The sequence below is a fragment of the Egretta garzetta genome, unplaced genomic scaffold (assembly GCF_000687185.1).
Source record: "Egretta garzetta isolate BGI_Z169 unplaced genomic scaffold, ASM68718v1 scaffold197, whole genome shotgun sequence".
Classification (NCBI taxonomy): Eukaryota; Metazoa; Chordata; class Aves; order Pelecaniformes; family Ardeidae; genus Egretta; species Egretta garzetta.
The window spans coordinates 2,001,038-2,026,776 of NW_009260274.1; the positions used below are offsets into that span (position 1 = coordinate 2,001,038).

Here is a 25,739-nt window from a genome sequence, read left to right on the forward strand (position 1 = left end):
GGGGGGGGGCGGAAATTGTGTCACTCTTCCATTGAGTAGACCCTCCTGCCTTTACACATGAGTAGTAATTAAGCCTGAGCGGTTTGACTGAATTCAGTTGGACATTTCATCAGGCATAAAGGTCTTCTCAGTGCCAGCAGAGGTACATCCTTGATGCTGGGATTCTCTATCCCCAGTGACAGCAGGGCATATCATGTCACCATTGGCATCATTATTTCTAGGGTTGTTTTTTACATTCAGTATCTCCTTAATGAAGATAAAAGCCTAATTGTACAAGGCTATTTTACAGTAGAAGACATATACTACCTGGAGGTACTTACAATATAAATAGGTAAGGAGGACAAGGTAAAGTATTACATTTTATAATTAGAAACCAGGGAAAAGTAAGATCGAATGAGTACCCTGAGGTGACAGCAGCTCTGCGCAGGGCTGGGTATTTTGTCTCCATGCCCTAAGTCTCCTCAGTCTTAAGCCATCTTTCCTCTTTAACCAGCAGTACAAATTGACATGTATTGATATTTAAAGGAATCTTCTCTCAATGTAATTTGACCATAGTTATGTTTAACTTAAAGAACATTTCTAATACCAACCATTAATTTCAAGTCATGCTCTAAAACTATGAACTGTGCACGTGTTTTCATAAGGACTGCATGTGTCCTTGCATTATGTTTGTGGGGAGTCATCATTAGGGGTTTTTTTGTGGTGCATATCCTTTTATCAAGCTTTGCTTTTCATAGCATGTCTCACATTACACAATTATTTAAATGCGTCTCTCCACTCATTGCTGCTCTGCTATCAGAGCTTTCTAAAGTGCTTGTCCAGCAGATTGTCCTGGCCTAGCTGTTGAAAGCTTCCATCTATTAATTTACCTTTTATTTCCCAAACACTTAAACCATGGAGCCCATAAAAGTTGTGCCGAAAGTAATCAATGAAATATTGATGATGGGTGTGCATTTACAGATAAACACAAAGGTGTTAACTGGATGGAGGGTAACAAGAAGTTGTAGGCACAAAATAACATAAAATCAGATGTTCCAAAAGTAGTCTGTGAATAACAGTGTTTCTAATTCCGCAGAGATCTCCTTGCCATCAAGTGAATATATATATATGTCTACACTTCCAATTATTGCAGAACTTTTAAAAAGGTTTTTGCAATTTTAAGAACAAGTCTGACAAACCCTTTTCTTTTCAACATTTTAAAATTTTGAAATTATTGAAAAGTGAACCATGATCAGTTTCAGATTTCTTATATCACTTCTAGCTTTATAAATTCCAAAACAAATGCAGTTTTTACCTTTTCAGCTCTTTTCTGTATTTTAAAATCTAACTGTCTCAGAATTAGTAATGAGTCTGTTTAACAATCAGGATCAGCTCATCCCTGGAGGTGCTACTGCTGGGGCCAATGCAATGGAAGGACAGAAAGGAGGCAAGGTTTGTGAGTCACAGATAATATTCATTAGGCTAAACCATATCCTTGGGGGAAAAAACCACATGCTTTGAGATGTACAAGCTCTTCTTCAGGTCTAGCTTACCTGCAGGCATTTTAACTACTCATGCAAGTAGCATCCAATGGGATTTTTAGTTGGGAAACACTTGGGATGGATCTGCCTACACCTTTTCCTGACAGGGAGTTTTAAATTCCAAAAGCTGGATTTTTTAGGACATAAACTAGAGGTGTATGTTTTTAAATAGAGAAAATCCAAAGTGGAATGGGAATTAAAAGGACTCACGAACAACTCTCTCCCTTCCCATTGTGTTCTTGCTTCCAAAATTTATTTCAGACAAGTTATGACTTCTTGTGTTGCTGGAAACTCTTGGGTCCTTTCTGGTCCTTCTTAAAGGAATTTCTGTCAGCTCTAAGAAGAGCATCTCTGCTCAGTTCTCTCCTTAGCAGTGTCTCCACCGGAGCTATGGACTCCAGCCATTGGGTTACAGCTCTCACTGTTTCTGCTGCCATACCTTGCACTCTCTAGGAGCCTCTGTCCCTGAGCATCCCTAGCAGTTCCCCAAGGACAAGAGAGTCTTCCTCTCCTTCCAGAAGGGTCCTGCTGACCTAGTCACCCTAAAAGAATATAAAACTGCAAAGAAAGAAAGCAAACTGGTCCTGTCACTCACATACCTCTCTGTCATTTGCTTCTGTTTACAGAACCTAAAAGTGCAAGAAACTCTTTCTAGAACCAACACATGAATCTACATAAAAGCAGTAATAAAATCTATATATTGACCAGATGCAAATGTGCTCATGTAAGTGGGGAGATGCGCTGTGAGGATAATGCCGCTAGAAACATGGATTATCTGTAAAACATGTGGTAACTAATGGTTGTTGTCTACACTGGGGATGTAGCCATGAAAAAGCTATGATTAAATGCTTAGCATTCAGGAGGTGCTTCAAAAGGCAGCCTTCTCCATGACCCCTGCCAGGATGGACTGCAGAACGAGCCTTCAGGTTCTGTGGCAGTGAAGGTAATGAGTGGCTGATCCCTATCACTTAGACTCCCTGCCAAGCCAAGGTCTTTTGTGTGGCATTTCATAGGATTTGGCTCAGGGGAAAAAACCAATTCTTTCACATACCAAAAATATACATTAGTGTTCCAAAAGCAGTGCTTTCCCCAAATTGTTCCCTTACAGATTTGTACCTGCAAGATGATGACAAATGTATTTAGGGTCCATCACCTTTAGCTGACAGACGTGGGCACTGCATGGGACACTGGCAGATCACCGATTTCATTTTCAGGTGTTATTTTGGTTTTATTAATTGGAGATTTGTCAGGTTTCAGCCAGAACGAGATACATGCCCAGATGCGTAGGGCACGCAGTGGACTACTGTCTGCTGCTGGTTGGTCTGCAGTTATTCCTGCAAACAGTTCACACGCATTATTGTGCGGGATCGAGTAGAATCATAGAATTGTTTAGGTTGGAAAAGACCTTTAAGATCATCAAGTCCAACCGTTGATTCATGTTAGCCAAATGAAGGAACCATGTATTTCATAGACCAAGTCATAAATTCCGAGCTAAATGCTTTTAAATCTTAGGAAAAAAAAAAAGAAGTCTTACTTTCATTAACAGACCAGGTGAACTTAGAATTGTCAGGTTCACAGAGAAGACAAGGACTGGTAGGGCTTGACTCTCCTTTTCCATAGCAAAGTCCATCTATATTACATGTATTTTCCTGCCAAAAAAGGAAATAAAAATGGGCGTGCAGTGGAGGTAAGGAAAAAAGAAATAAGAAAGATAAGAAATTAGCAGTTAATAATTTGTGGAGATAGCAGAAACTTGCTCGTCTCTTGAAACAATGAAATAGTAGCAATCTAAGTGCTGGTGCTTTCTCCCAACAGGGAGAAAACAAGACATGTAAGTTTTTCAGTTTCAGTTTGAGATCCTTGTAGCTTTGAGTGTTTTAGCTTAGGCAACGTGGGATGTTGCTTGTCATAGATGAATGCAACAGAATGTGAGTCCTTTTTTTTCATTTCCACACTCATGTAGCATATGTGTTCATTATTCCCAGCTGTGGCTGCTAATATGATGATTATTAGGTAGGGCTCAAAAGTGAGCTCCATGGGACTAACAAAAAATTGAGACCAGATAAAAGCACCATTTGAAATTTTGGAATCTGCTTCTGGTAACTTAATTATTTTTGGAGGTTCCTCATAAAAATATGAAAAAGCAATGATATAAAAGCAGAATAAAGAAGTGTGTTAGACTTTAGGCTTCAATGAGATAGTTGTAAACAACAGCTAAACACATCGATGGTGCCTAGGTCGGGCAGCACGTCTCAGCAGAAGTTCATGTGGTGCACTGTGGGCAGGGCAGCCTTTGAGGCTGACCTGGTCCTCTCCTAGTTGGGGTGGCCACCAGGGCCAGGCTTCCACATGGTCTGAAGACACTTGGGTTGTCTGAGAAGTGAACACAGGGACATAATTAACAGATGTAATTAAACATCTATGCCACGGGGAGGTGCTGTGGCAGAGAGATGCCTTTTGCTTGTAGCCTGTGTTGGGGCACACCTGCAGATGGGACTTTATCTGACATTGCAGATTCCCAGCAAAACATGGAGTGCTGTTGGGAACACAGGGATGTCACCATTACAGTGGGACAGCAGGAGGAAGAAGCTACCAGGACCGAAGACATTTTTCCTTTTCCTTCCTTTGAATACACATTGATTTTCTGAGACTGATGTATGTCCTGTTACTGGCCTTGTGGTTTCTATCTAGTGCTTTATTAGTTTCTCAAACTTCCTTTGTAAAGTATATTAGCCAATATTTTAAATAATACCACTTTAAGAGTAATGGGTAAGGTAGAGAAACAAAAAGGACTCTCATAATTGCCACAAAGTGATAGAACGTGACAGATCTTCAACATTAAAATCTGGATGTTAATTAGATTTTATTACATTGTTGTTTTCAAAGGGTTGATGTCCTGATGGAAGAGATGCTTTTTTCTTATGTGACAGTGTGGTACAGAATGGGCTCCATAAAAGAAGAACACGGAATGTGAAATGGCCTGATATAAAATGTCCCCTAATTGAAACACCTTTTCTGAAAGCAATTTAGGTATTACAAAGTAATGTTATAAGAGGGGTAATTAGAATGTGGTCTGATGCAATTGGAAGTCTAATTCAAATAGTCCCTTGAAGCATCTTAGGATAGAAATTATTATAATCTCTAGAGGACACCAGCATATTGAGAAAACATATATATTTTCAAGTTTGAAAAATGTAGGAATAAGGAAAGCCTTTAACAAAAAAATCCAAAGCAAGCCCCCCCCCCCCTAAAAAAAACCCTACATTTAATTGAAATGGTTCTGCCACAATTATTCTAATCTGAAATTTAAGTGGTTTTGCCCTCATTTGGACCTATAAATTTCTATTCACTGATATATTTGAAAAAAAGGGTGAACTTTCATTTTATTGTGGTAACTGGTATGTTCTTGCAATCAGTGCAAGTTTGAAAACTATATTTTACCATTAGTGTTAATGAGACCAGTGAGGCAAATGAGTTAAGATATACCTGATTAATCTTCATTTTATAGAAGTGCAGACTGGTGGTCTTGTATTCATTCATACTTGCCTCAGGGTAGGAAAGCAAGATCAGCACATTCAAACATCCCACCCAATTGTCCTGGTTTCAGCTGGGATAGAGTTAATTTTCTTCATAGTAGCTAGCATAGTGCTGTGTTTTGGATTTAGTACCAGAAGAATGTTGATAACACTCTGATGTTTTCAGTTGTTGCCAAGTAGTGCTCAGACTACTCAAGGACTTTTTGAGCTTCTCCTGCTCGGCCAGGTGCATAACAAGCTGGGAGTACAGCACAGCTAGCACAGCTAACCCAAACTGACCAAAGGGCTATTCCATACCATAGAACGTCATGCTCGGGGGGGGGTTAGTTAGTTCGGTCGGTTCGGTCGTTCGTTTGCGGGCAGAGTGGTTGCAGCTCGGGCTGTGTGATCGTGGCTCGGAGGGAGTGATCGCTGCTCGGGACGGGCTGGGCACCGGTCAGCGGGTGGTGAGCAATTGCACTGTGCATCACTTGTTTTATATATATTCTGTATATTCTCTCCTCCAAAAGTTTCTTTTGAAGCTGCACTAAAAAACAGAAAAGTTGTCTAACACAGCCCTCTAGGAAATATGAGCAGGGAAACTTTTTTTTTTAAGGGATGGGGTATGTTACACTAATAAGTCCACAGGAGAACAGAGGGTTAGAGTGCTCTCCAGGCAGTTCCTAGCACGTTGGCAGTTTAAAACGTAGTGCTAGACTTTTGATTACGGTTTTGAAACCGTCAACGTACTATATGTTTGTACTTAGCAGTGTTTAATGTAAGCAAAATGTTTTATGCCCTCTCAAGGGTGTTTTCACATGACAAAAGCTGTATAACATGCATCTTCGTATACCTCTTGCTAAGGCAGAAAATGGGTATAGAAATGATATACCTTACAGTTACAGTGCCCTCGCCAAACACGCCGGGAGAGGTGTAATAGCTCACTAGCAGAGACACTTCAAAAGTGAAGTTAAGCTGCCTCTCAGGTGGGACTCCTCGGCCTTATTTACTTCCATTAACAGCTGCAAAGTATAAATGTCATCGACCATGGTCTTCCTGGAAGTGTCTGTCTGAGAAAGGTCCGTCATAAAGCATGCTCTATCAGGCATTCATACCCACGTAAATATGAAAAAAAAAAAAAAAAAACCACGGACAAGAGATTGTGAAAGAGAGAAAAGAAAAGTGTTAGGCTGTGCAGCTGACCTATGAAATGGATTTTCCTCTTCTAAAGCAGTTATTACACACAGTACATCAAAGGGAGGGACTGGGCTAAGGAAGAGATGAACGATCCATATTAAACCTTTATGCTCTTTAAATTACCTTTAATTTACAAAGTCCGGTTGGATGGAATTGGCAGGCCTGGCAGACTGCGTCGTACAGGGTCAGCACTCTGGAATTACTGTACTGGAAGCCATCGTTAGTGATCTAAATGGTACAAAAATCATCCTTATAAGTAATAATGTTCCATATGGAGACTGTCTGCTCATTTTGGGGAATATACCATTGCCCCCTTGAACTGGATGCTTGCCAGCAAGATAAATTAAACCACTTGTGAGTGGCTCTACTGCAAGGTAACAAATTGCTTAGTGCTCCAAGCTGGAAACTATTCATTAATAACCAAAAGATCTTTTGGCTCAGCTGGCATTCAACTTTTTTGATTGCTCTTAGGGTTTTTTTTTTTTCCCCGAGGGTTTTTTCAATACCCTTGTGGAAACTGCATAGGTACTCAAGTACTACAAGGATGTCTTTCAAGGGGTTGTGAAACAAAATAAAGATTTTTGGCTGAAATTCAGGACCACTTTCTTACTAATGGCAAATCATTCAGTAAACTCCTTGGGGTAAGAAAAAAAGAGAATGTCTATTATTTAGGTGATTTTAAATTAACCTTAAAAGAAGTGCTGGAGTGGATAATGCCAGGCAGCACCAGTCCCATTTCCATAGGAAGGTACATGAGAAGAACAGTCACCTCCTGACCCAGCTCACAGTTTCCTGTACGTGTAGGTAATTTAGAAATCCTTAACTTAGCATGGCATTTTTCATATATGAATGCTTACACAATAAAAAAAGGTTAAGTGAGTTTATTTTTTAATTTTTCTACAGTAAAAATTAAAAGAGACCAGACTAGCGTGAGAAGGATTAACTTTTGAGAGAGTGTTGTGACAGCTCTTAAGGTGTGTGAATGTTAATGAGCACCCCAAAATACTGCTGAAAGCTGTGCGGTAAGCACTGATGAACACCAGCAGGAAAGCAAAGCCCTTTCTGTCAGGTATTTTTTAGGTTTTGGCTTCTCACAGTCAAACTAAAGCCACAGTTGAGCAGATCTAAGAAGGCCTTTGCTTTGGATCGGTCAGGTACCCTTTCTGTCCTTTTGCTGTAAGAACAACCCCCAAGCCCTCCTCCATCTCTCCTGTGACCCCGAAGCTGACACATCCTCAGTCCCTTTAAAAAGAACTTTTACAAGGTCAAGAGTGTAAAGTTTTTTGATCAATTAATAAACTATTTCAGTTCACAGAAAGCATGTATGTTAAATTGAACAAAGGTAACTGGAAGTGCACCACAGAGTAAAAATTGCTTTAGTAAGATTCCTAAAAAGCATCAATTATCATAAGATCACTAAGAATAATCTGAAAGATCATGGAACATAATATAGGAGTTACTCCCACAATTTCACCTGTGATGGTTCTCAGCTCAAAATGCACTGCGAGCCAAGAGCATTTCTTTCAGCAGAAACCAACACAAGGAGGTAAACAGGCTGTGTTCATGGGTATTCACAATTTGAAATTATGAGAGAGAGACAACTGCTTTGGACTAATTTAAATTGAAGTAAAATTCATTGGTATAACTTTAAGGGAAAAAAAAATTCCTCTGTATCATACTCAGTCAAGATGTTAGCTAGTGTGTTTTATACTAATGGTAAAAACTCTTAAAAGGAGTAAAGAACTTATGCTGCAGCTTGGGGGGGGGGCGGAATAAAACAGGCAACCCCCCCACCAAGACCTGCTCTTCACTGAAAGACTGCTTACTGGCAGCAAGACTTCATTAAACATATATTATCCTTAATGCAATTTACATTCCATTTCATTCTTTTGCCAGAGCGCCCAATGTTGTCTCAATACCAGTGCACTAATAATGGATAAAGAAATGGGTAGGTAGGGAAAACTAGAAAACGCTATAAAATTGCACTAATTGTTCTGTCTGAAGTGAGCATCGTGAGTGAAATGTAACTCTTGCCAATTTGATTTTTTTTTTTAATCTGTATTTTTTTCGACACTCTATTATAAACATCCATTTTGGTGTCTTTTCAGGATTGGGTTGTTTTATAGCTATTTTAATTGCTTTTCCATTAGTGACCTTAGTGATGTGGAACAAATACTTCAATGAGACCTAAGCTGAGCAAAGCTCTCTTCAAATTTGGTTGGCTTAGAGTTGTGCCTCGATTGCGTGACGATACGTATCATCTGGAAAGAAAGAGCCACTTCTGGGTAAGCAGCCAGGACAGTCAGGAAATCTGTCACTTCTGCCTGAAGTAATTCATTCTTCATGAAACAATCTTGGCTATTTGTATCACTTATAATATCTGCACACAATTTGACTCTTAGGAATGTTTGTAAATGGAAAAGGAAAGCCGTAAAACCTTGCGGAATTCCAATTCGGTTTCTGCCTCACTAACTTTTTAACAAATTTTTTTTCTGCTCTTGTCAAAGACAGGCAATGATACCGCATTGAGAATAAGCGAGAGACCTGCTTCCCAAATTAGATAAGTGCCTGCCAAACTCTTTCACCTCTTCACCCAGGCATCTGTGGGGACAGCCCAAGTCATCTGCTGCCCAAGTAGGAGTTTTTATTTTGATATCTAAACTAATTATACTAAATGGTCTGGTGTAGCCCCGTGTACTTCCTTATCTACGTTCAGCAGCATGTCATGGAAAGAATGAGCAAAATCTGAAACATGAATACAAGAGCAGATAAAATGAAAGAACACTGAGAAGAGCTTGTCAAGCCCCTGTTCCCCCAGCACTGGTAGTGAAAAAAGCTTATGTGGCACTTGCTGATTCCTCTGAATTTTGATTTCAGAGGGGAGAGAGAGATTCTGAAAATATTGAACAGTGATATTTCCAGAAAGAATTGTTTTGATTTTGGGTTCTGAAAAATGTTTTACCTACATTTTAAAAAGTATCTATTAACATAACCCAGCAGATCAATGTTGCAGTAAGCCTTATCAAGGAATTTTCTGGAGCACAAATTTCTGAACATCTGTGGAATTCGTTTCAAATCATTTTTTATGTTGAAAAGTTCCATCGTTTTGTTCTCTGTGCCACCATGTAAAGCCAGCTGCCTTTGAAACCGAGCACTGAGCTCTGCCTTCCCAATTCGTTCAGCAAAAAGATCCACAGGAGAACTAGGATTCACATGCAGCTGGTCGGGCTGGACTGAGACGATTTAATTGTCCGTTCGCTGCATAGCCATGAACCTGTTTTTTTCTGCAGGGTTTGAAGGAGAGGGAAGGGGCAGAAGGCTTACGGGTACAGAGGTTTTCTTGAACTGGAGTGCAAGGAAAGAGACATTCTGTATGTGTTTTGAGAGGAAAAATAAGAAAAACGGTACAGACCTCCTCAGGGCTGAAAGGCAGCACTTGAAAGCAAACTGCATTGCAATACCCCTGAGCTGCAAGGAGGCTATCCTAGTGATACTGGAGAAATGGCTCTGTGCACGTGCAGAAATGTTAGCTGTCCTCTTGGACCAGGAAACGCAAGGGTGTCTCCCTCTCGGATCCTTCCCTCATGAGGCGGCATTTCATCTCACAGTTGGCAGAGTTCAGTATCTCCTTAGAGAACTTTTGGAGCCCTAAGCAGAGGAACTGCCCTCCTGGTTCAGCCTCGGTGTCTGATGGCTCCTTCTCCAGAAGGAAGGATCAAGGTCCACCCTAGCACCCGATGGTCAAGCTCTGCTCCCACAGAGATCTTACACCAATTTCTTAAAACATAAATACTCATCTATTTAGAATAAATTACTGGATAGAAAATGTGTGCTGCCAAACATCTTTCTGTGTCCCCTAAGCTACATGGCAGCAGATGTCCCCAGTCTGGGATACAGACAGCAACACCGCAGTGAAGTGAGTGTTTTACGCTTTTTATTTCTACATGCCGCAATTTTCAAAACACATCTGCAGTCTTTCTACCATGGAAATATATTTTCTCAGCTATGGACCCTTTAAATGTTCTCAGTCTTAAATAAGCACCCAACTAATCTGCAGAAAATAACCGTACAGGCTGAGAGCAAGGCCAAGGCTAGCAGACGCAGGGTCTGTAAGGCGCATATTTAGAAAGTAGGTATCATTTTATGAACAAAAGGGGCTAAAACCGCAGCGGAGTACCTGGCATGAGCAGGTACTACAGACACTTCTTCCTGCAGCCCTTCAAGCCCGTGCCCGTGCCATCCCTGCCCACAGCGTGCCAGCCCTCGCTTGCTGCCCAGGAGCCGGCCAGTGCCCTGCTCCTGCACGGCACAGGCATCGGCCTTGCAACCAGGGCGTCAAAGCTGTCTTATACTTGCTGCCTAATCAGGAGTCTGAGCCGGGGTTTTTCAGAAATGAAATACTAATGATTAACAATTGATTAGTACAACTGCATCAATCTTAGGTGATTACCTGGAGAAGTGATTGTAATTTGCACTTTCGGGTTGCCTACAAAGACACCTGGTTTTAATTTATATTGTTTTGCTTGGTGGCTGGGGTTTTTTTCCCCACACGACATACCATGACAACTGATTTTCTCCTTCTAAATCATTTCTTAGAAACATAAGAAATTCCTACTTTCACTTGCCATCTTGCGAATGGCTCATCACCGGCCACAAAGTGCACAGCCTCTGTCTCTGTGATGTTCAGGAGAGGAATCTGGCAGTCAACAGCCTCAGAGCTGAGAAAATCTGCTTTTGTGGTTTCTTGTTCTCTTGATATCCATTCGCCATTGAGATGCTGCAGTAAGACAGAAGGAGAGGGCAGAAACTGAAGGCTCATATAAAGAAATTCCAGTTGCCAACATATGTTTATATTTCTAATTAATAATATAAGGCATTTCCAGATGGTTTATTTAAAATAAATGATGTTGTTACTATAGCCACAGTAACGAGCAAGCCATGCTCGTCTGTGCATGCAAGTGGTCTATTGATTTAGGAAGTGCTGTGGTCTGGGCTTGGGATGAGCAGCTGGGGTGAGACAGGGCAGCGTGGTGGAGCAGCTTTGGGTTTGCTCCTGGAGCTCAGCAGCCAGCTCGTTGCTCCTCGAAGGCGGTGTCAGCTACTTAACTAGATCAGTTGCACAAGACATCGCTGCTTGTTAAGAGCCTACGGAGCCCTGAGCGGGCACTGTAGGCAAATCTCAGCTGTGCCTCATTAGCGTGGTAGCACTGAATGGGAATCAGTCTTTTATGAGGTGGATTTATGAGATGAATCAAACACTTCATATCTGAGTATGCTGATACGCCAAATAATTCAGTCCTAGCATTGCTTGCGTATAGTTGTTTATAATAAAATTATAGTGTTAGCAGAAGAGATGGGTTTAATACTCATTAAAACTTCTGATTTGGTATTGAACTATGACTAAGAAAATTCAAATAAGAGCCTCTGTAACTGCGTTGAGGAAACCTTGTATTTAACCACAAAACTTAGCATTCAAACGTGTTTAGGAAAACGATCAAGCGTACCAATTCCAGATGCACAAAATGAGAAATAATATTGTGATTTCAGGCTTCACCGGACTACAGTGCAGCTGAACCAAACAAGAGTTAACCAAAACCCCACAGAGAAAATTAGCAAGAACGCATAGCTCTTCATTTCCAAGGAACCAGTCCTGGAAGGGGCTGAGCCTCTTTAGCTCCCCTTGCTTGTGGCAAAGGTATTGGCAATGGGGTTTGAAGGTATTTGCACCCTGCTGTGGCAGTGTGAGATGACAGCACTCAGCACGGATCAGGGTAAAAGACTTTAATATAAGCATGTCAAAGTTTGCCTGTGTCATCAATACTTCACGAGCCCATGGGAAGTTGCTTACAATTAACCTGGTGACCTCACAGCGCAGGTTGGGTGACTCTTTGAAGCTGAGGCCAAACACCCGGATCCTGGTGCAGTCGGAGGCTCGGACGTCACACAGGCCCCCGTTCTCCAAGCCTGTGATTTCCAAAGCTTGCTCTGAAAGGGTGAGACAGACACAAAGCTTTAGAGAGCAGCACTTTCATGCTGTTCTGTTCTGGTTTATCAGAGATTTTGTTGTCGTTCCTGGTTATTTTGGTTTAATTCTTTTCCTTGGGGTCTTCCTTGCTCCCTTGTGAATTACTCTCGAAAAGAAGAGCGGCAGTTGTCAAAATGGGAAGCAGCAAACCTCCCTTGAATAATTGCCCTGTTCACCCAGTACTGCAAGATGTATCGGTGAGAATTACACGGCTCATGGAATCAATTAACTGAAGCTGCCGCTTCATGTTAAAAGGTCTCTGGTGGCAATACTTCTGCTGACCCAGGTAACAGGATGGGGGCACAGCTGAGAGGACAGGGTGCCGTGCCATTGCAAAGAGAAGCAGGAGAACAAGAAGTGGAAATATCTGAAGATGACCATGCCACCAGGCCTCTCATAATGTGAAACAGCAGTGCAAAACACAGTCCTTTTCTTTTTTTTTTTCCAAAGCTATGGATGCAATAAAAGCAATGATCCTGAAAGGAATGCTTGCTTTCAAGGGTTAAATTATTAATGGGTGGCGCTCAGCTCTGCACAGTGTCAGCACAAATGTCATGCACCAGCTAAGTTTCACCTAAATCCTATTTTGAGACCTTAAGTAGGGCTTAAGCGATGTACAGCCTGTGCTGTCCCCCCTTGCAAGGTTGAATTTCACACATTACTGTTTTTAAAATGTTTTATGGTTCTCAGGTAAAGGTTCATTTGTGTTCTGTTGTACTTTAGGTATTCGCCATGCAAAATTGCTCATTGCTTTCCTACGGGGGTTATTTTTACAGAGTCAAAATGCAAGTTCATCGGATGGCAGAATCCACATCTTTAGAAAAAACATAATTGGGCAGATACTTGCATCGGCACCAGCACAGTGTAGTGCGAGCTGTTTTCCCTGTTCCATGGAGGGGAGAGGCTGCTGAGCTTTTCCTCTTCCCTGCCCCATCACCACTGCTCTGGCAAAGCAATATTGCCCACCAGTTTCCTCTGAGCTGTTGCTTATCTAAAACAGAAGCTCTGTGTCGCCTAATATTTTAATGGTACCTTGGTTCAGCTCTGACTCAAGGTGCAAAACACCCTGAGCTGAGCTGATAACCTTCCCCAGTGCCTTGCTGTTCCTTCGGGGCTCTGCCATTTAAGCTGTAACTAGGATGAATGCAGTTTAAACACTGTGGTCCCACCAGATTGCAGCCCATAACAACATAGCTGCACGACTCTCGTTTTTCCAGAAAGAGGAAAGAAAGCAATATAAATGTAAAAAATAGCAGAAAGACTTTTTCTGTACTTCTGGAATGCTTTCAGCTTTTCTTTCTTTTATTTTTTTTTGGTCATTGATTTTATTGCAACAGTATTAGCAGCACTGTTAGACACTTTGCACTATTTACAAGAAGAGAAATAGTTTACAGCTTATCAGCATTCATCAGCCAGTTGTGGATTCCTGTAATGTACAAAACTATTAGTCAGATCTAGTGAATGGTTTTGATAAATTGCCTTCTTCTGTGGTTAGTGCATAAAAATTAAAAAAAAAAAATGCTTCATTATGTTTTTTATGAGATTTTAATAGTTAGCCCCACTAGTACTGAGGTAGCTGGGATTGCATTAACATTTTCATTGCATCATTGCAGGCCTCTGTGGGTGAAGTAAAACCTCATAGCCTGGGAAGGAGTGAGGCACAGGAGCGTGCTCCCGAGGCCGCTTCTCTTCCAGGAAGGCACTCAGGTTGGTTGCTTGCTGACGAGCCCTATGTGCTTCCCCAAGGGCTTCCTTACATCTTCATGAGCATCCTGACACTACTGCGGCACCACTGTACCAGGGCCAAGGCAAGATTATCCAGCCTCAATGCTTTTTCAAATGACTTGCAGTATCACCATGGAATTTCGTATTTATTTCTCTCAAACCGTACTGTACACACTTTTGTACAGCATCATTAAATTGATCTAAATCTGGAGGAAATACGTTCCCATATATGCTTCAGATATCTTCTCTCAAGGCTTGTAATGTTATGGGTTAATTGGGATGAAAATGAGATTTATTTTTTTTTCTGGTGAAATGGGTGAAACGTTCATGGAAGAAAAATGTACCTTGTTTTTTCCATAGTTTGGTGAAGGCGGGGAAGAAGGAGGGGACAGAGCTATTGTTCGACTCTGTTTTTTTCTGTTTCCTCAGCCGGCCATGCCACGCACGGCTCGATTCAGCTGGGAGTGCTCTGAAGGGCGGAATACACAGCCCGTGTGTGTGGGAGACAGCATTTAATTCAATGCTCTATTCCTTTATTTCTGGCCAGCTGAAACAGGGTACTGAGGAGGTGGTGGAGTCCCCATGCAGATTTTTCCCATGGCCTTTTGCAGGGGTTGTTGGGAGGAGAGGAAGAAGAGGGAGAAAGTCTGATGGAAAGTGAAAGTGGTTATAAGGATTCATTTTTAGACAAATGGATACTAGAGTTCAGACCCTAGACCTCAGTATAGGCAGTACGCTCCTTTTGAAGATGGTCGTTATTTTTATCTAACTGATTTTTAAAATGAGATATCACATTTAATGGGAGTAGGAATTTTAGGCATTGTTTTTTAATGTGGTTTTCTGTCTGTCTTTTTGCCTTCTAATTTTGGCAGGCATTAGCCAGTTTCAACCAAACGTGGAAGGCGAAATCTCAATGACATTAGCATCAGAGAAGTCTCACGACAGTCGGTAGCTGGGTACTCAGCCATACAGATCCTGCTCGTGCCGGGGGAAACACAACCAAGGTTTGGCTGCTGTTTATCACTCCCCGTGTTAGTGGATGGGTGGATAATAAACCTGTGCACGGCATATGCTCGCGGGGCAGAGAGATGGAGGCATGAGAAGGAAATATCAGAGAGCCTGAAAAACCTTAGCAAAAGAGCTGCAAGTAGTTCAGTGGGAGACTGGAGGGGAGAAAGATGGGACCAAAGGGAAGAGCTGGGAAATATCACCAAGGTGGTAGTAAGGGCTAAAGTGCAGAGAAACTCGAGGTCGTGGAGACCTGGGATGGATGTCTGATGTCTGTGGAGGGGCAAGTTAAAGAGGGAGGAGAGAAATCTGCAGGAAACCAGGTAGTGCATGGAATAAGCTTGTGAAAAGTGTGATCTGTTTGAACATTTATAATTTATGTTTAGGAGTGAAAATGCCAAATATAACAAAATCTGGGGCAGAACATCTTCCTTCTTTCCTCTGTGTGGCCTATAAGCCAAAAATGTACTTTAAGTTTTACTGGTAGATTAAAAACTGAAGCTTGGGGTAGCACCTGGGGCTCAGGTGGGTGGCAGGGTGCAGTCACGTTACTGAAGAGGCTTTAACGTGCTGTGTGTTCACATCTGCTGGCTCAGACATGAGCACCTCACTGCATTTCTAATGCCTGGTCTGCACACACCCCAAGTAAGCACACCTGAAATGTCTCTGTCACCTGGTAGAGCATCGCACTCGGGCACTGATGCTCAGCAGGAGATGTTAGGGAAAAAAGTAAAAAAAATCTTGAATTGTAATAAAACTGTCTTGAAATAACAAGTAGAGAGGAATCTGGACTTGAAGGTTGCATCTAAAAGGCCTCCAGGCCTCAGGCGCCTACACAGAGGCAAGGGGTCTGTCCTTCTGGTTTGCAATGCTTACGTTGTGCCTCCCTTGAGAGGCAGGGACCATCCTGGTCCCTCCGCTTTACCCCCAGTAGGAATTTGCAGGAAAGAATCACAGAATCACAGAATTCCAAGGGTTGGAAGGAGCCTCAGGAGATCATCCAGTCCAACCCCCCTGCTAAAGCTGGTTCTCCTAGAGCATGTTACACAGGACTTCATCCAGGCAGGCTTTGAATATCTCCAGAGAAGGAGACTCCACAGCCCCCCTGGGCAGCCTGTTCCAGTGCTCCGTCATCCTCAGAGTAAAGAAATTTTTCCTGATATTCAACTGAAACCTCTTATGTTTCAGTTTGTACCCATTGCCCCTTGTCCTGTCACTGGACAACAAGTAGGACTGCCACATTGGACTTCAGGAGAGCTAACTTTGGCCTCTTCAGGGACCTACTTGGAAGAATTCCATGGGCTAAGGCTCTTGAAGGTAGGGGAGTCCAAAAGAGCTGGCTGCTATTTAAGCAGTTCTTCCTCCGTGCTCAGGATCGGTGGTAATGTCACCGCACTGGCAGGGCTGACAGCACAGTTTCTTTCTGTAAGTATTTACATGAGTCAAACCTGACAAGGAGCACAGGCTACATAATAGACTTAAAAAACCCCTGCATAAATACATGATTGGTTTTATAGATATTTGTTGTAGTGTATTATGTAAATAATAAGTGTGCACGCATGTAGAAGGAAAATGGAGAGAGTTGACCTAAAGTCAAGCATCTTGCAAAACTACACTTATTGAAATCTTACTGACGGATAGATATAGTTCATGCTGGGTTTCCACTTTGGCTTAGAAAAATATCCTCGCACAAATATACATTCTTCTGCAGTGTTTGAAAGCTATGTATACAACTTCAGGATGGAGCAGCAGACCTGAAATTAAAACTGGCAAGAATTTTGTTCAAATAAAGAGAAGGAAATGGTCTGCCCTGCTTTTCTTGATCAGGGTGATAAATAAGCAACCTAAGTCATGAAAAGCAAATCAAGAACCAGATCATAAGTGCTGGGTATGGTCACAGCTTTGCTGAAGTGCAAAAGAAAATTGTCCATATTGTCTGCTTGCCCTGTCCTTGAAATCATTGAGCTGGCTGAGCAAGCTGCTGTGCCAGAACGTGCTGGCATGGATGTGGACAGCAGGCTATTGCGGCTATGAGGCTTCTGGATCAGAGCAGACTGATGCTTAGGTATCTCACAGCTTAGACAGAGCAAGTCTGAATCTGCCTCCATCCAAATACATGCACAAATATTGTATTTTTTTTTTTTTGGTAGGGTTGTTTCAGCAGTCATATTCACAATTATTGAATGCATTATCCTGGAACTCATGGTATCCATAACCCAAAGCTCATCTGAAAATCCTCCCTAAGAAAAAGTATTAGCAGCTGTATGCTGTTTGCTGGGATTTTTGCACATCGCTGACCTCCCTGGCTTCTAGGTGAAAACTGTTTGTCCCTGCTTCCAAAACCAGTTCTCAAAGAACCAGAGTTTGTCATATGAACTAAATATCTATGATCTTTAGCTGACATAGATTGGATCTGGTTTTCTGCTTTGAGGGTGTCCAATACCCAGGATGGATTGCCAAAGAGAGCCCTGGGAGATTATGGGAAAGACATTTTGCAAGCACTCACTGCATGCAAGAAATGGACTGGCTCAATTTCACGCTGAAAGCATCCATGTGCTGCCACAATATGGGAAATTATTTTTGCTTTAGAAATCTCACTATGACATTTTATGTCTATTTGATCCTTCTATTTTTAAAAGGCCTGCTAGCAAATTGCTTTAGCAATAAAAGGGAAGTGCTCTGTTAACTATAGAATATTTCCTTTTTTCTAGATGGCCTGGATAGGTGGTAAAATAGAAGAGCCGTTTGGGCATTCATGGTGCTTCCTGGCATACCAAAGGAGGTCTCAGTTTCAGTCCCTTGAAGGCACTTCAGGGCAGAAGCCCTGGCTGCATTTTGCAGCTCCCCACGAACGACTGCAGTGATGCCACTCAAAGGGATTTGGGCACGAGGGTGCTCCTGGGTGTCATCATGGTCCTTATGTCCACGCTAGTATCCACTCGGTTGTTTTCAGTAATTTTCTCATCATTACAGTTACTGAATTAGAATAAGATCTGGTTATTATGCTTGGGGTTTTATTCACAATTGGTTGAACATTCTGTACTGGTAGATTGTGGGTTCTTTACACAACATAAAGCATAATATAAAGGTGTTACAAGTTTGCTCTGAATTTTTAGCTTTGGTCAGACCTTAAATCAGACTTTTTAATGTTTTGCAGGTTTTAATTCTATAGCTCATAAACTGTCATGAATTTCTTATTTGTCATGTGTGCATATGTGTGAGTATTTGGGGAAGGAGGTTGTTTGTTCAGGGCTTTTTGTTTTGTTTTGAATTTAAGAGGATTTAAGGCTGAAATTTCCCATGGTGCCTGCAAAGTGCATGATGTAAAGAAGTTATAGGCATGCATCTGGAGTGTCTGGCTTTGGTCAGTTTAAATCAGACCTATAATTTTGTAAACTTTCCTAGCATTTAATTCTATATACTTCAGAAAACTATTTTGTTTAGCTACATGTTTCACTGAACTGCTTTCACTGCTTTGCATTAAAGCAAATAAACTAATCACCAGAAAAGACTAATCTCCCTGATCTGATTTGCAGGAAATAGTATGGATCACTGAGCACGCAACCTTCCATGTCCCTTGTCATGAGGATTTGATATCCTTTTAAAATTCGGTTTCTATTGACTTTGTAACTATCAAGCTAATAGCCCTCTTCCCGCTCAGCCAGGTCTGTGCTTTGAATGGAAAGAACTGGGAGTTAAAACAGTAGATTAAGGCTGGTATTGATGTATTGACTGCCAAACTGGTAACAGCAGTAGAGAAGAAGGCTGAGGTACTCAACAGCTTCTTTGCCTCAGTCTTCACCAGCAACCTCTCTTCCCATACCTCTCAAGCGAATGGACTGCAAGATGGGGACTGGGGGAGCAAAGTCCCCCCCGCTCTAAGAGATCAGGTTCGTGACCACCTGAGGAACCTGAACATACATAAATCTATGGGACCTGACAAGATGCATCCCAGAGTCCTGAGGGAACTGGCTGAGCCACTCTCCATGATATTTGAAAAGTCATGGCAGTCAGGTGAAGCCCTTGGTGACTGGAAAAAGGGAAGCATTGCGCCCATTTTTAAAAAGGATAGAAAGGAGGACCCTGGGAACTACCAACATGTCAGCCTCACCTCTGTGCCTGGGAAGATCATGGAATAGATCTTAGCTATGCTAAGGCACATGGAGGACAGGGAGGTGATTCAAGACAGCCAGCATGGTTTCACCAAGGGAAAGTCCTGCCTGACCATCCTGATGGACTTCTATGATGGAGTGACTGCATCAGTGGGCAAGGGAAGAGCTACAGATGTCGTCTATCTGGATTTCTGTAAGGTCTTTGACATGATCCCCCACAACATCCTTCTCTCTAAATGGGGAGAGAGATGGCTTTGATGAGTGGACTGTTTGGTGGATGAGGAATTGGTTGGATGGTTGCATCCAGAGTGTAGTGGTCAACAGTGCAATGTCCAGATGGAGATCAGTGACATCACATCCTTCGGGGGTCCAGTACTGTTTAATATCTTCATCAATGACATAGAAAGTGGGATCGAGTACATCCTCAGCAAGTTTGCAGGTGACACCAAGCTGAGTGGTACAGTTGACATGCCTGAGGGATGGGATGCCATCCAGAGGGGCCTGGGCAAGCTTTAGAAGCAGGTACTGGTGGATGAAAAGCTGGACATGAGTTGACAATGTGCGCTGGCAGCCCAGAAGCCAACCCTACCCTGGGCTGCATCAAAAGCAGTGTGGCCAGCTTCGAGGGAGGTGATTCCGCCCCTCTGCTCTGCTCTGGTGAGAGCCCCCCCTGCAGCCCTGCATCCAGCTCTGGGGTCCTCAGCACAGGACAGACACGGACCTGTTGGAGCGGGTCCAGAGAAGGCTACAAAAATGTTCTGTTGGCTGGAGCCCCTCTCCTATGAGGATAGGCTGAGAGAGTTGGGGTTGTTCAGCCTGGAGAAGAGAAGGCTGCGGGGAGACCTTACAGCCTTTCAGTACTTAAAGGGAGCCCTTAGGAAAGACGGGGACAGACTTTTTAGCAGGGCCTGTAGCAATAGGACAAGGGGTAATGGTTTTAAACTAAAAGAGATTTAGACTAGATGTAAGGAAGAAATGTTTTACAATGGGGGCGGTGAAACACTGTCTCAGGTTGCCCAGAGAGATGGTAGATGCCCCATTCCTGGAAACATTCAAGGCCAGGTTGGACAGGGCTCTGAGCAACCTGATCCAGCTGAAGATGTCCCTGTCATTGCAGTTGGGGTTGGGCTAAATGCCCTGTAAAAGTTCCTTCCAACCCAAACTATTCTGTGATTCTATGGTTCTACATTTGCCTTTTCAGATGTGTGTTTATTGCATCTGCACCATCAAAAAGTAAACTAAAATTTCCATGAAAAGAAGAAAAGCTTCAAAACTAGCATGAAGCTTGTCAGCCCCTGAGAATTACCCACAAATACATTTTATGTGACTGGGAATAATCCGTCTCCATCAGAATAAAACAGACTACGCAGGTGTCAGTCAGGATGTATCAATGACAGGTTAGGTTCACAATTATTTGTTGTTTTGATTCTTAACTATGTTTCTTTTGTAAATTTTGTATTTCTTACTAAAATTTTTGTGGTTGGAGGTGTTCATGCATTCTAAAAGCATGACAGTGATATTTTCAAAAGCAGGTAAGTCCTATGTTCAAAAAATTATTTTTGGACGAGTAATCTCCAAGCCTTGATATTTACTCATTATGTCTTTTGTAATTATGACCACTAATGCTAACTTTGTTTTTAGAGTGAAAAGAATATTTTTATGGCCCAGATATGTAGACACTGTAGAATAATTTTATTCATATAAGATGCCATTATTATTAGGATTCATAGCTCACTCAGATGAGGACAACTCCTCTGTAGATGTCTGGGAGAAAGAAACAGTGTATTTTGCAAACAAACTTTTTTTTTTTTCAGTTTGCATTCAGTATTAAATCAGAAATTGTTTAACTAAGAAAAAGCTGAATAACTGAAACCAATAATATCTTGAATTGCTTAATATGTATTTTCATATTTATTCTTTATCTCTTTTCCAATATTATCCAGTAAGCTGGATGCCAAATTGAAGGAAATAAGAATATGTTGTTAATATCTTTAAGCTCTATGTAAAGAACGCAATCCCAGTGGAATGGAAGCAGCATATTAAAGTGTGTTTTATGTTGCAACAGTATATAGAGATCTGCATGAATTGTTCCCTGCTTTACGGAAATTATTACTGAAGAAAAATTTGTTTGATAGAAACAGCTGAATTACCTTCTAAACTATAATGTAATAACACTGCTTCACTTACTGTCCATCAGCTGTCAAGTGAACAAGTACATATTCTGTGGGAATGGTGGGGGGCATAGGCACAGGAAATGTTCAAACCTCCCTCAGTTGGCTAGATAAGAAAACTCAACACCGTGGAATGGAGAAGAAAATAATCAATATGAGAAAAAAGGAAAAAGAAAAGAGCATTGGTAAAGAGACCTAATTTTTTTCTTGATAATGTAAGCTTCATCAAAGTAAGAGTAAGTGTGACTTTGCTAACACTACATCCACCAAAGTCAGCGGAATTGTTATAATGGAGAGGAGAGTTAAGCCCAATGACTTATTAATCGAAAAGAAAAACAGCTTTTAAAAGAATAATGCTATTTAATAATTTCTTTTATAGTAATACCACTCTGTTTTGGCAAGAAAAGTTTAATAGTAGTAAGTATGGTGTTTGCTGTTCTCACAAGCCTGTTTGACTCTTCTTTTGAAATCCAATTTTGAAAAATTGATACAATTAATTGTTGAAGTGTATTGCACCCTCACTACCGTATAAAGTGTTTTGCCAAAGTAGCCCAAAGCTTCGTTGTGTTTTTCCCTTGTCTAGTAATCTAAACGAATTTTAAAACCTGGGAATTCTTGTGAAGAGGATCAGACAGAAACTCCACAATTCCAGGTAACTCTATTTCTGAGCCCTTATGGTGATATAAGATGTAATTTGCCCTTCAAGGTCTGGTCGCATCAGACTGGTCGCAGAGACAGAAGCTACCACCATTACATACAGTGAGTAGTAATGTTTCTTTGTAGACATCCTGGCAATTTAGGAAATTAGTTGTTTTTCTTTGAAAAGTCTGGTATGCATTTTTTTACTGGTATAGTCTAATTTATGGATGGAGAGCTTCTATTGACCCAATACACCCTAACGTCTCTCTCTGCGCTGTTGTGCTGTATCACGTTGCCAAAACACATATTGCATGTGCCAGAAAGTATCCATTTACCTGACAGACTAACAGCCCTTAAATAATCATTATGGCACCATGATCTGGAATTTAAAGACCACTGAACTGATAGAAGTAGGAGAAACATATTTATTACAAAGTCAATGTGTTCCCATACAAAATCTCCAAAGCAGATGTTTGATGTAGAGAACTGAGATACCCTGTCCCCTTTCGCCTGAGGATCTCAAAACAATTTAAATCTTTTCTTTAAATGTCTCCCTCATGCTTTGTCCTGGAAAACAGGAATTAAGCTTAAAAATAAAGCACAGTTATATAAACAGTGAGGTTTCTACAATACATATTTCATCCTCAACTTGCATGATGACTGGCCTGATTAAAGCTCTGAGCTTTTTCTTCTATAGCGGGGAGACATCGTCATTCGGAAGACCCCACCTGAGGAACTGTAATAGCTGACCCCATACTTTTGCTCAGTATAATTTATTTTTTTAAATAGTTGGTGCTTTAAATAGTATTATTTAATGAGAACACGTGAACAAGACTCAGCCTGAAGCAGTATGATAAATTCAGAAAGGTCTATATGATCAGTCTAGAAATAACAGAGTGTCGTCCACGTAACGGCTCTTGCAGATGGGTCTGAGGGACCTGTGTGGTTGTGGTTCACAGCTCTGAAAATGCACTTGGGTTCACAGAGCTTCTTAATGACACTACTGAAATTTATTGATATGAAAATGAGATATCCGTAAGTGTGTTAGGTAACGTTAGCTTCTCACCTTCTCACCATCATTTTTGCTTTCTTTGATTTCTTTGCCGGCCATTTTTTTTCCAAAATTTTCCACATAGAAATTTAAACTTCAAGTGTCATTACTTCACTGAAGCTAATTTGTCCTTATTATTCCTCATTACCTTTTATCTTGTAATTGCTCTTTAGAGCTTCATACAATCTGTGTATTACATCCCTCTACGTGTGCTTTACTAGTCCTGATTTTTTTTTTTTTTTTTTTTTTTTTTTTTTGCAACATGGTCAATACATACAAACGGTAAGCACCAACCTGATTTGCTATCTGCAGTAATTGGATTCTGCATTTAATTACAGGTGGTAATGACATTTTAAGCACCTTATACAGGTGTTAGGGGGGGCGGTTTATGAAATGTTAAGCAACATTAAGAAAGTCTAAGCTTCTGGAGCGTTGCCAAATTTCAGAGGTGCCTTTCAACTCCAAATTGCAGTTTTCATGTGAGGATAATTATAGCTCTGGCCACCTGGACCGCTCCTGCTGGAGTCAGGCAGAGCAGAGGAGTAAGCCTGTCTGCAAGCCACACTTTGCATCTTCTCTCTTTCTACATGTTTTCATTTAAAGTTATTTCAGATACGTTATGGGTTGTATTCTGATCCCTAAAAATACTGCACAACCATCTTTTTGTGTGTATTATTTGCTGGTCAAAACCAGTGGAAGAATACATTATCATGGATTGGCAGTATGACCTTGGAAAAGATATTTGAATTATGTTGATGGCCTCCTTGATCTTGGGGGAGTTTTAATTCAAGTCTATAATTCCAGCCTGAGAAAATTAGACGGAGATTTGTTTTGGAGCTAATGGGAAGGTATATGGACAGCAAAAGGAGTTGCCTTCTCCTTCATTTCTCGTGTAACTTCTCCTGGAAAATAATTTTTTCCTAACAATGGCATTTAAGATTATAATTTCCAAAATCAACGTACATTCTCCTGCTTCTTTGGTCCTGTTTTTTCAAAAGAAAGTAAAAGAGGCAGCAGGTTTATATGTGCTGCAGGAACCTAATTCAGTTCTTAATTTCTCCTCCTTTTCTTCCCTTCCTACAGAACCTCTGCTTATTAGTAGAAAAGCCCAAAGGCTTATCCCACCTGTGTTTGCACAGAGCTGATTGCCTGCACGCTGCCAGCCAGGTCAGGATGCCTGAGCTGCCAGTGAGGGGGCTCAAGCTGTTCCCCTTGGAACACACAGCTTTATTTCTGAGATTGAGCTCAATTCTTTGTCTCTAATGGCCTTTTCTGGTGTGAAATCCTGGCTGTAGTGACACCGACAGGACTTCAGTTCTGAGGGCTTCCAGTCTTGTGAGCAGCTGTTTAGGAAGCACGTCATTACCGTGTGGCACTGTAGTACTTTTCCTTGCAAATAGGTGTTACATCACATGCTGTCTATGTGTAACGTTTCTGCCTATGAAACGTTAAACCAAGCAAATGTTTTTAAAAAATGTTGTGAATAAGACTCAAAAAAAAAATCAAGAACAGCTAAAGCTCACACTAATACTTATCTTGCTTGCCTGTACCAAATTAACTAGCTGACATTTCCCAAGTATTATAATGTCAGAGTGATTGGCATGCCAGACCTAAGATTTTATTTCTCCTTGTAGGGGATCTGACTTCTGGCTGGATGTATAGAGCTGCTTTACATTGTGTTTCCAAGATCAGGCACTCTTACAGATACACGGTTTCTGTATATAGAGAAAGAATATTCTGGATCACTCATAAATGAATTCATAAATGATCTGTAATACGCGGAGGTCATTGCAGTTCATCACACTGATTCACTCCAGAGCGTGGCGGTACTTTCACCTCTCCATAGTTAAAGCTGAGACCAATTTCTTGTCCAAAATCTTCTCTTAGCTTCTCTACAGTTACGCCAAAAACAAAGGAGAAGGTTCTGCAAGTTAAGTGGTGCTCTGGTTGTTACTCTTCTGGAATATTTTTTTCCCCAGTTTTGCTCAAAGTCAGCTTGAACTTGAAAGGTCTCTCCTTCCCATTACCTCTGTACCAGTGGCACAAGGGATGGACTCATCCAGCAGCCAGGTCCTGCTCACTGCTGGGCTCTGGTGTGGCTGGCTGAGCTATTGCCCTCCCAGCATGTACTGGTGCTTCACCAGTCTAGCATTAGTTGGTACCAGGATATCTGGGAGAGGAGGAGGAATGAGTACCAGAAGATGCATCCTGTTTTTAATTTCTTCTTTATCAAGTATGTTTTTATCTCTAGCATCAGGAATTAAAATCAAATTACCCAGATTAAATTACTGACCCTCCAGTAAGGACATAATACCAAGGGATCCAGAAGCTGGAGAAGGTTACTCCAGGAGGCTGGATTCAGACCCTTGTGTTTTTGATTGCCCTACAGACCACTGCTTTCCAAAACCACTACAGTCAGCTCAGTTTCCAGGGTCCAAAGCTCTGATTTTGGGCTGTTGTAAGACAAGCATAAACCTTCTGAAATAAATTAGAAGCTGTGGATGAATTTGGAGTCCTTCTTTTTTAATGATTATGGGCCTGTCAGTATTTAGGTGAAGAGGTGTTCTCTGACATCAAGGTTGCAGGTACATACTATGTATGCAGAAGTAGCATGCAAAGATCGTTGCACAGGCCTAAGGTCAGAAATCAGTATAAGAGAAAATACAGTTTTAACCACTGGTCTTCACTGAAAACCTGGTGAGAACCGCAGAACGTGCTGAGAAGTTAATTTTCAATGTTATGTTCCCCAAACTAAAGGAAGCCCATCTCGTTAAAG

General features: G+C 41.4%; 1 protein-coding gene across 1 annotated transcript in view; it reads right to left on the reverse strand.

The window, feature by feature from the left end:
- LOC104129525 (von Willebrand factor D and EGF domain-containing protein) overlaps nt 1-25,739 on the reverse strand; it is a 349,890-nt gene that overhangs the window by 236,057 nt on the left and 88,094 nt on the right. The window contains exons 12-15 of the mRNA XM_035897887.1: nt 12,081-12,217; nt 10,848-11,009; nt 6,356-6,460; nt 3,055-3,169 (exon numbers count right to left, since the gene is read on the reverse strand). Coding sequence (XP_035753780.1) covers nt 3,055-3,169; nt 6,356-6,460; nt 10,848-11,009; nt 12,081-12,217 — 519 coding nt within the window. The remainder of the gene's footprint in view (nt 1-3,054; nt 3,170-6,355; nt 6,461-10,847; nt 11,010-12,080; nt 12,218-25,739) is intronic.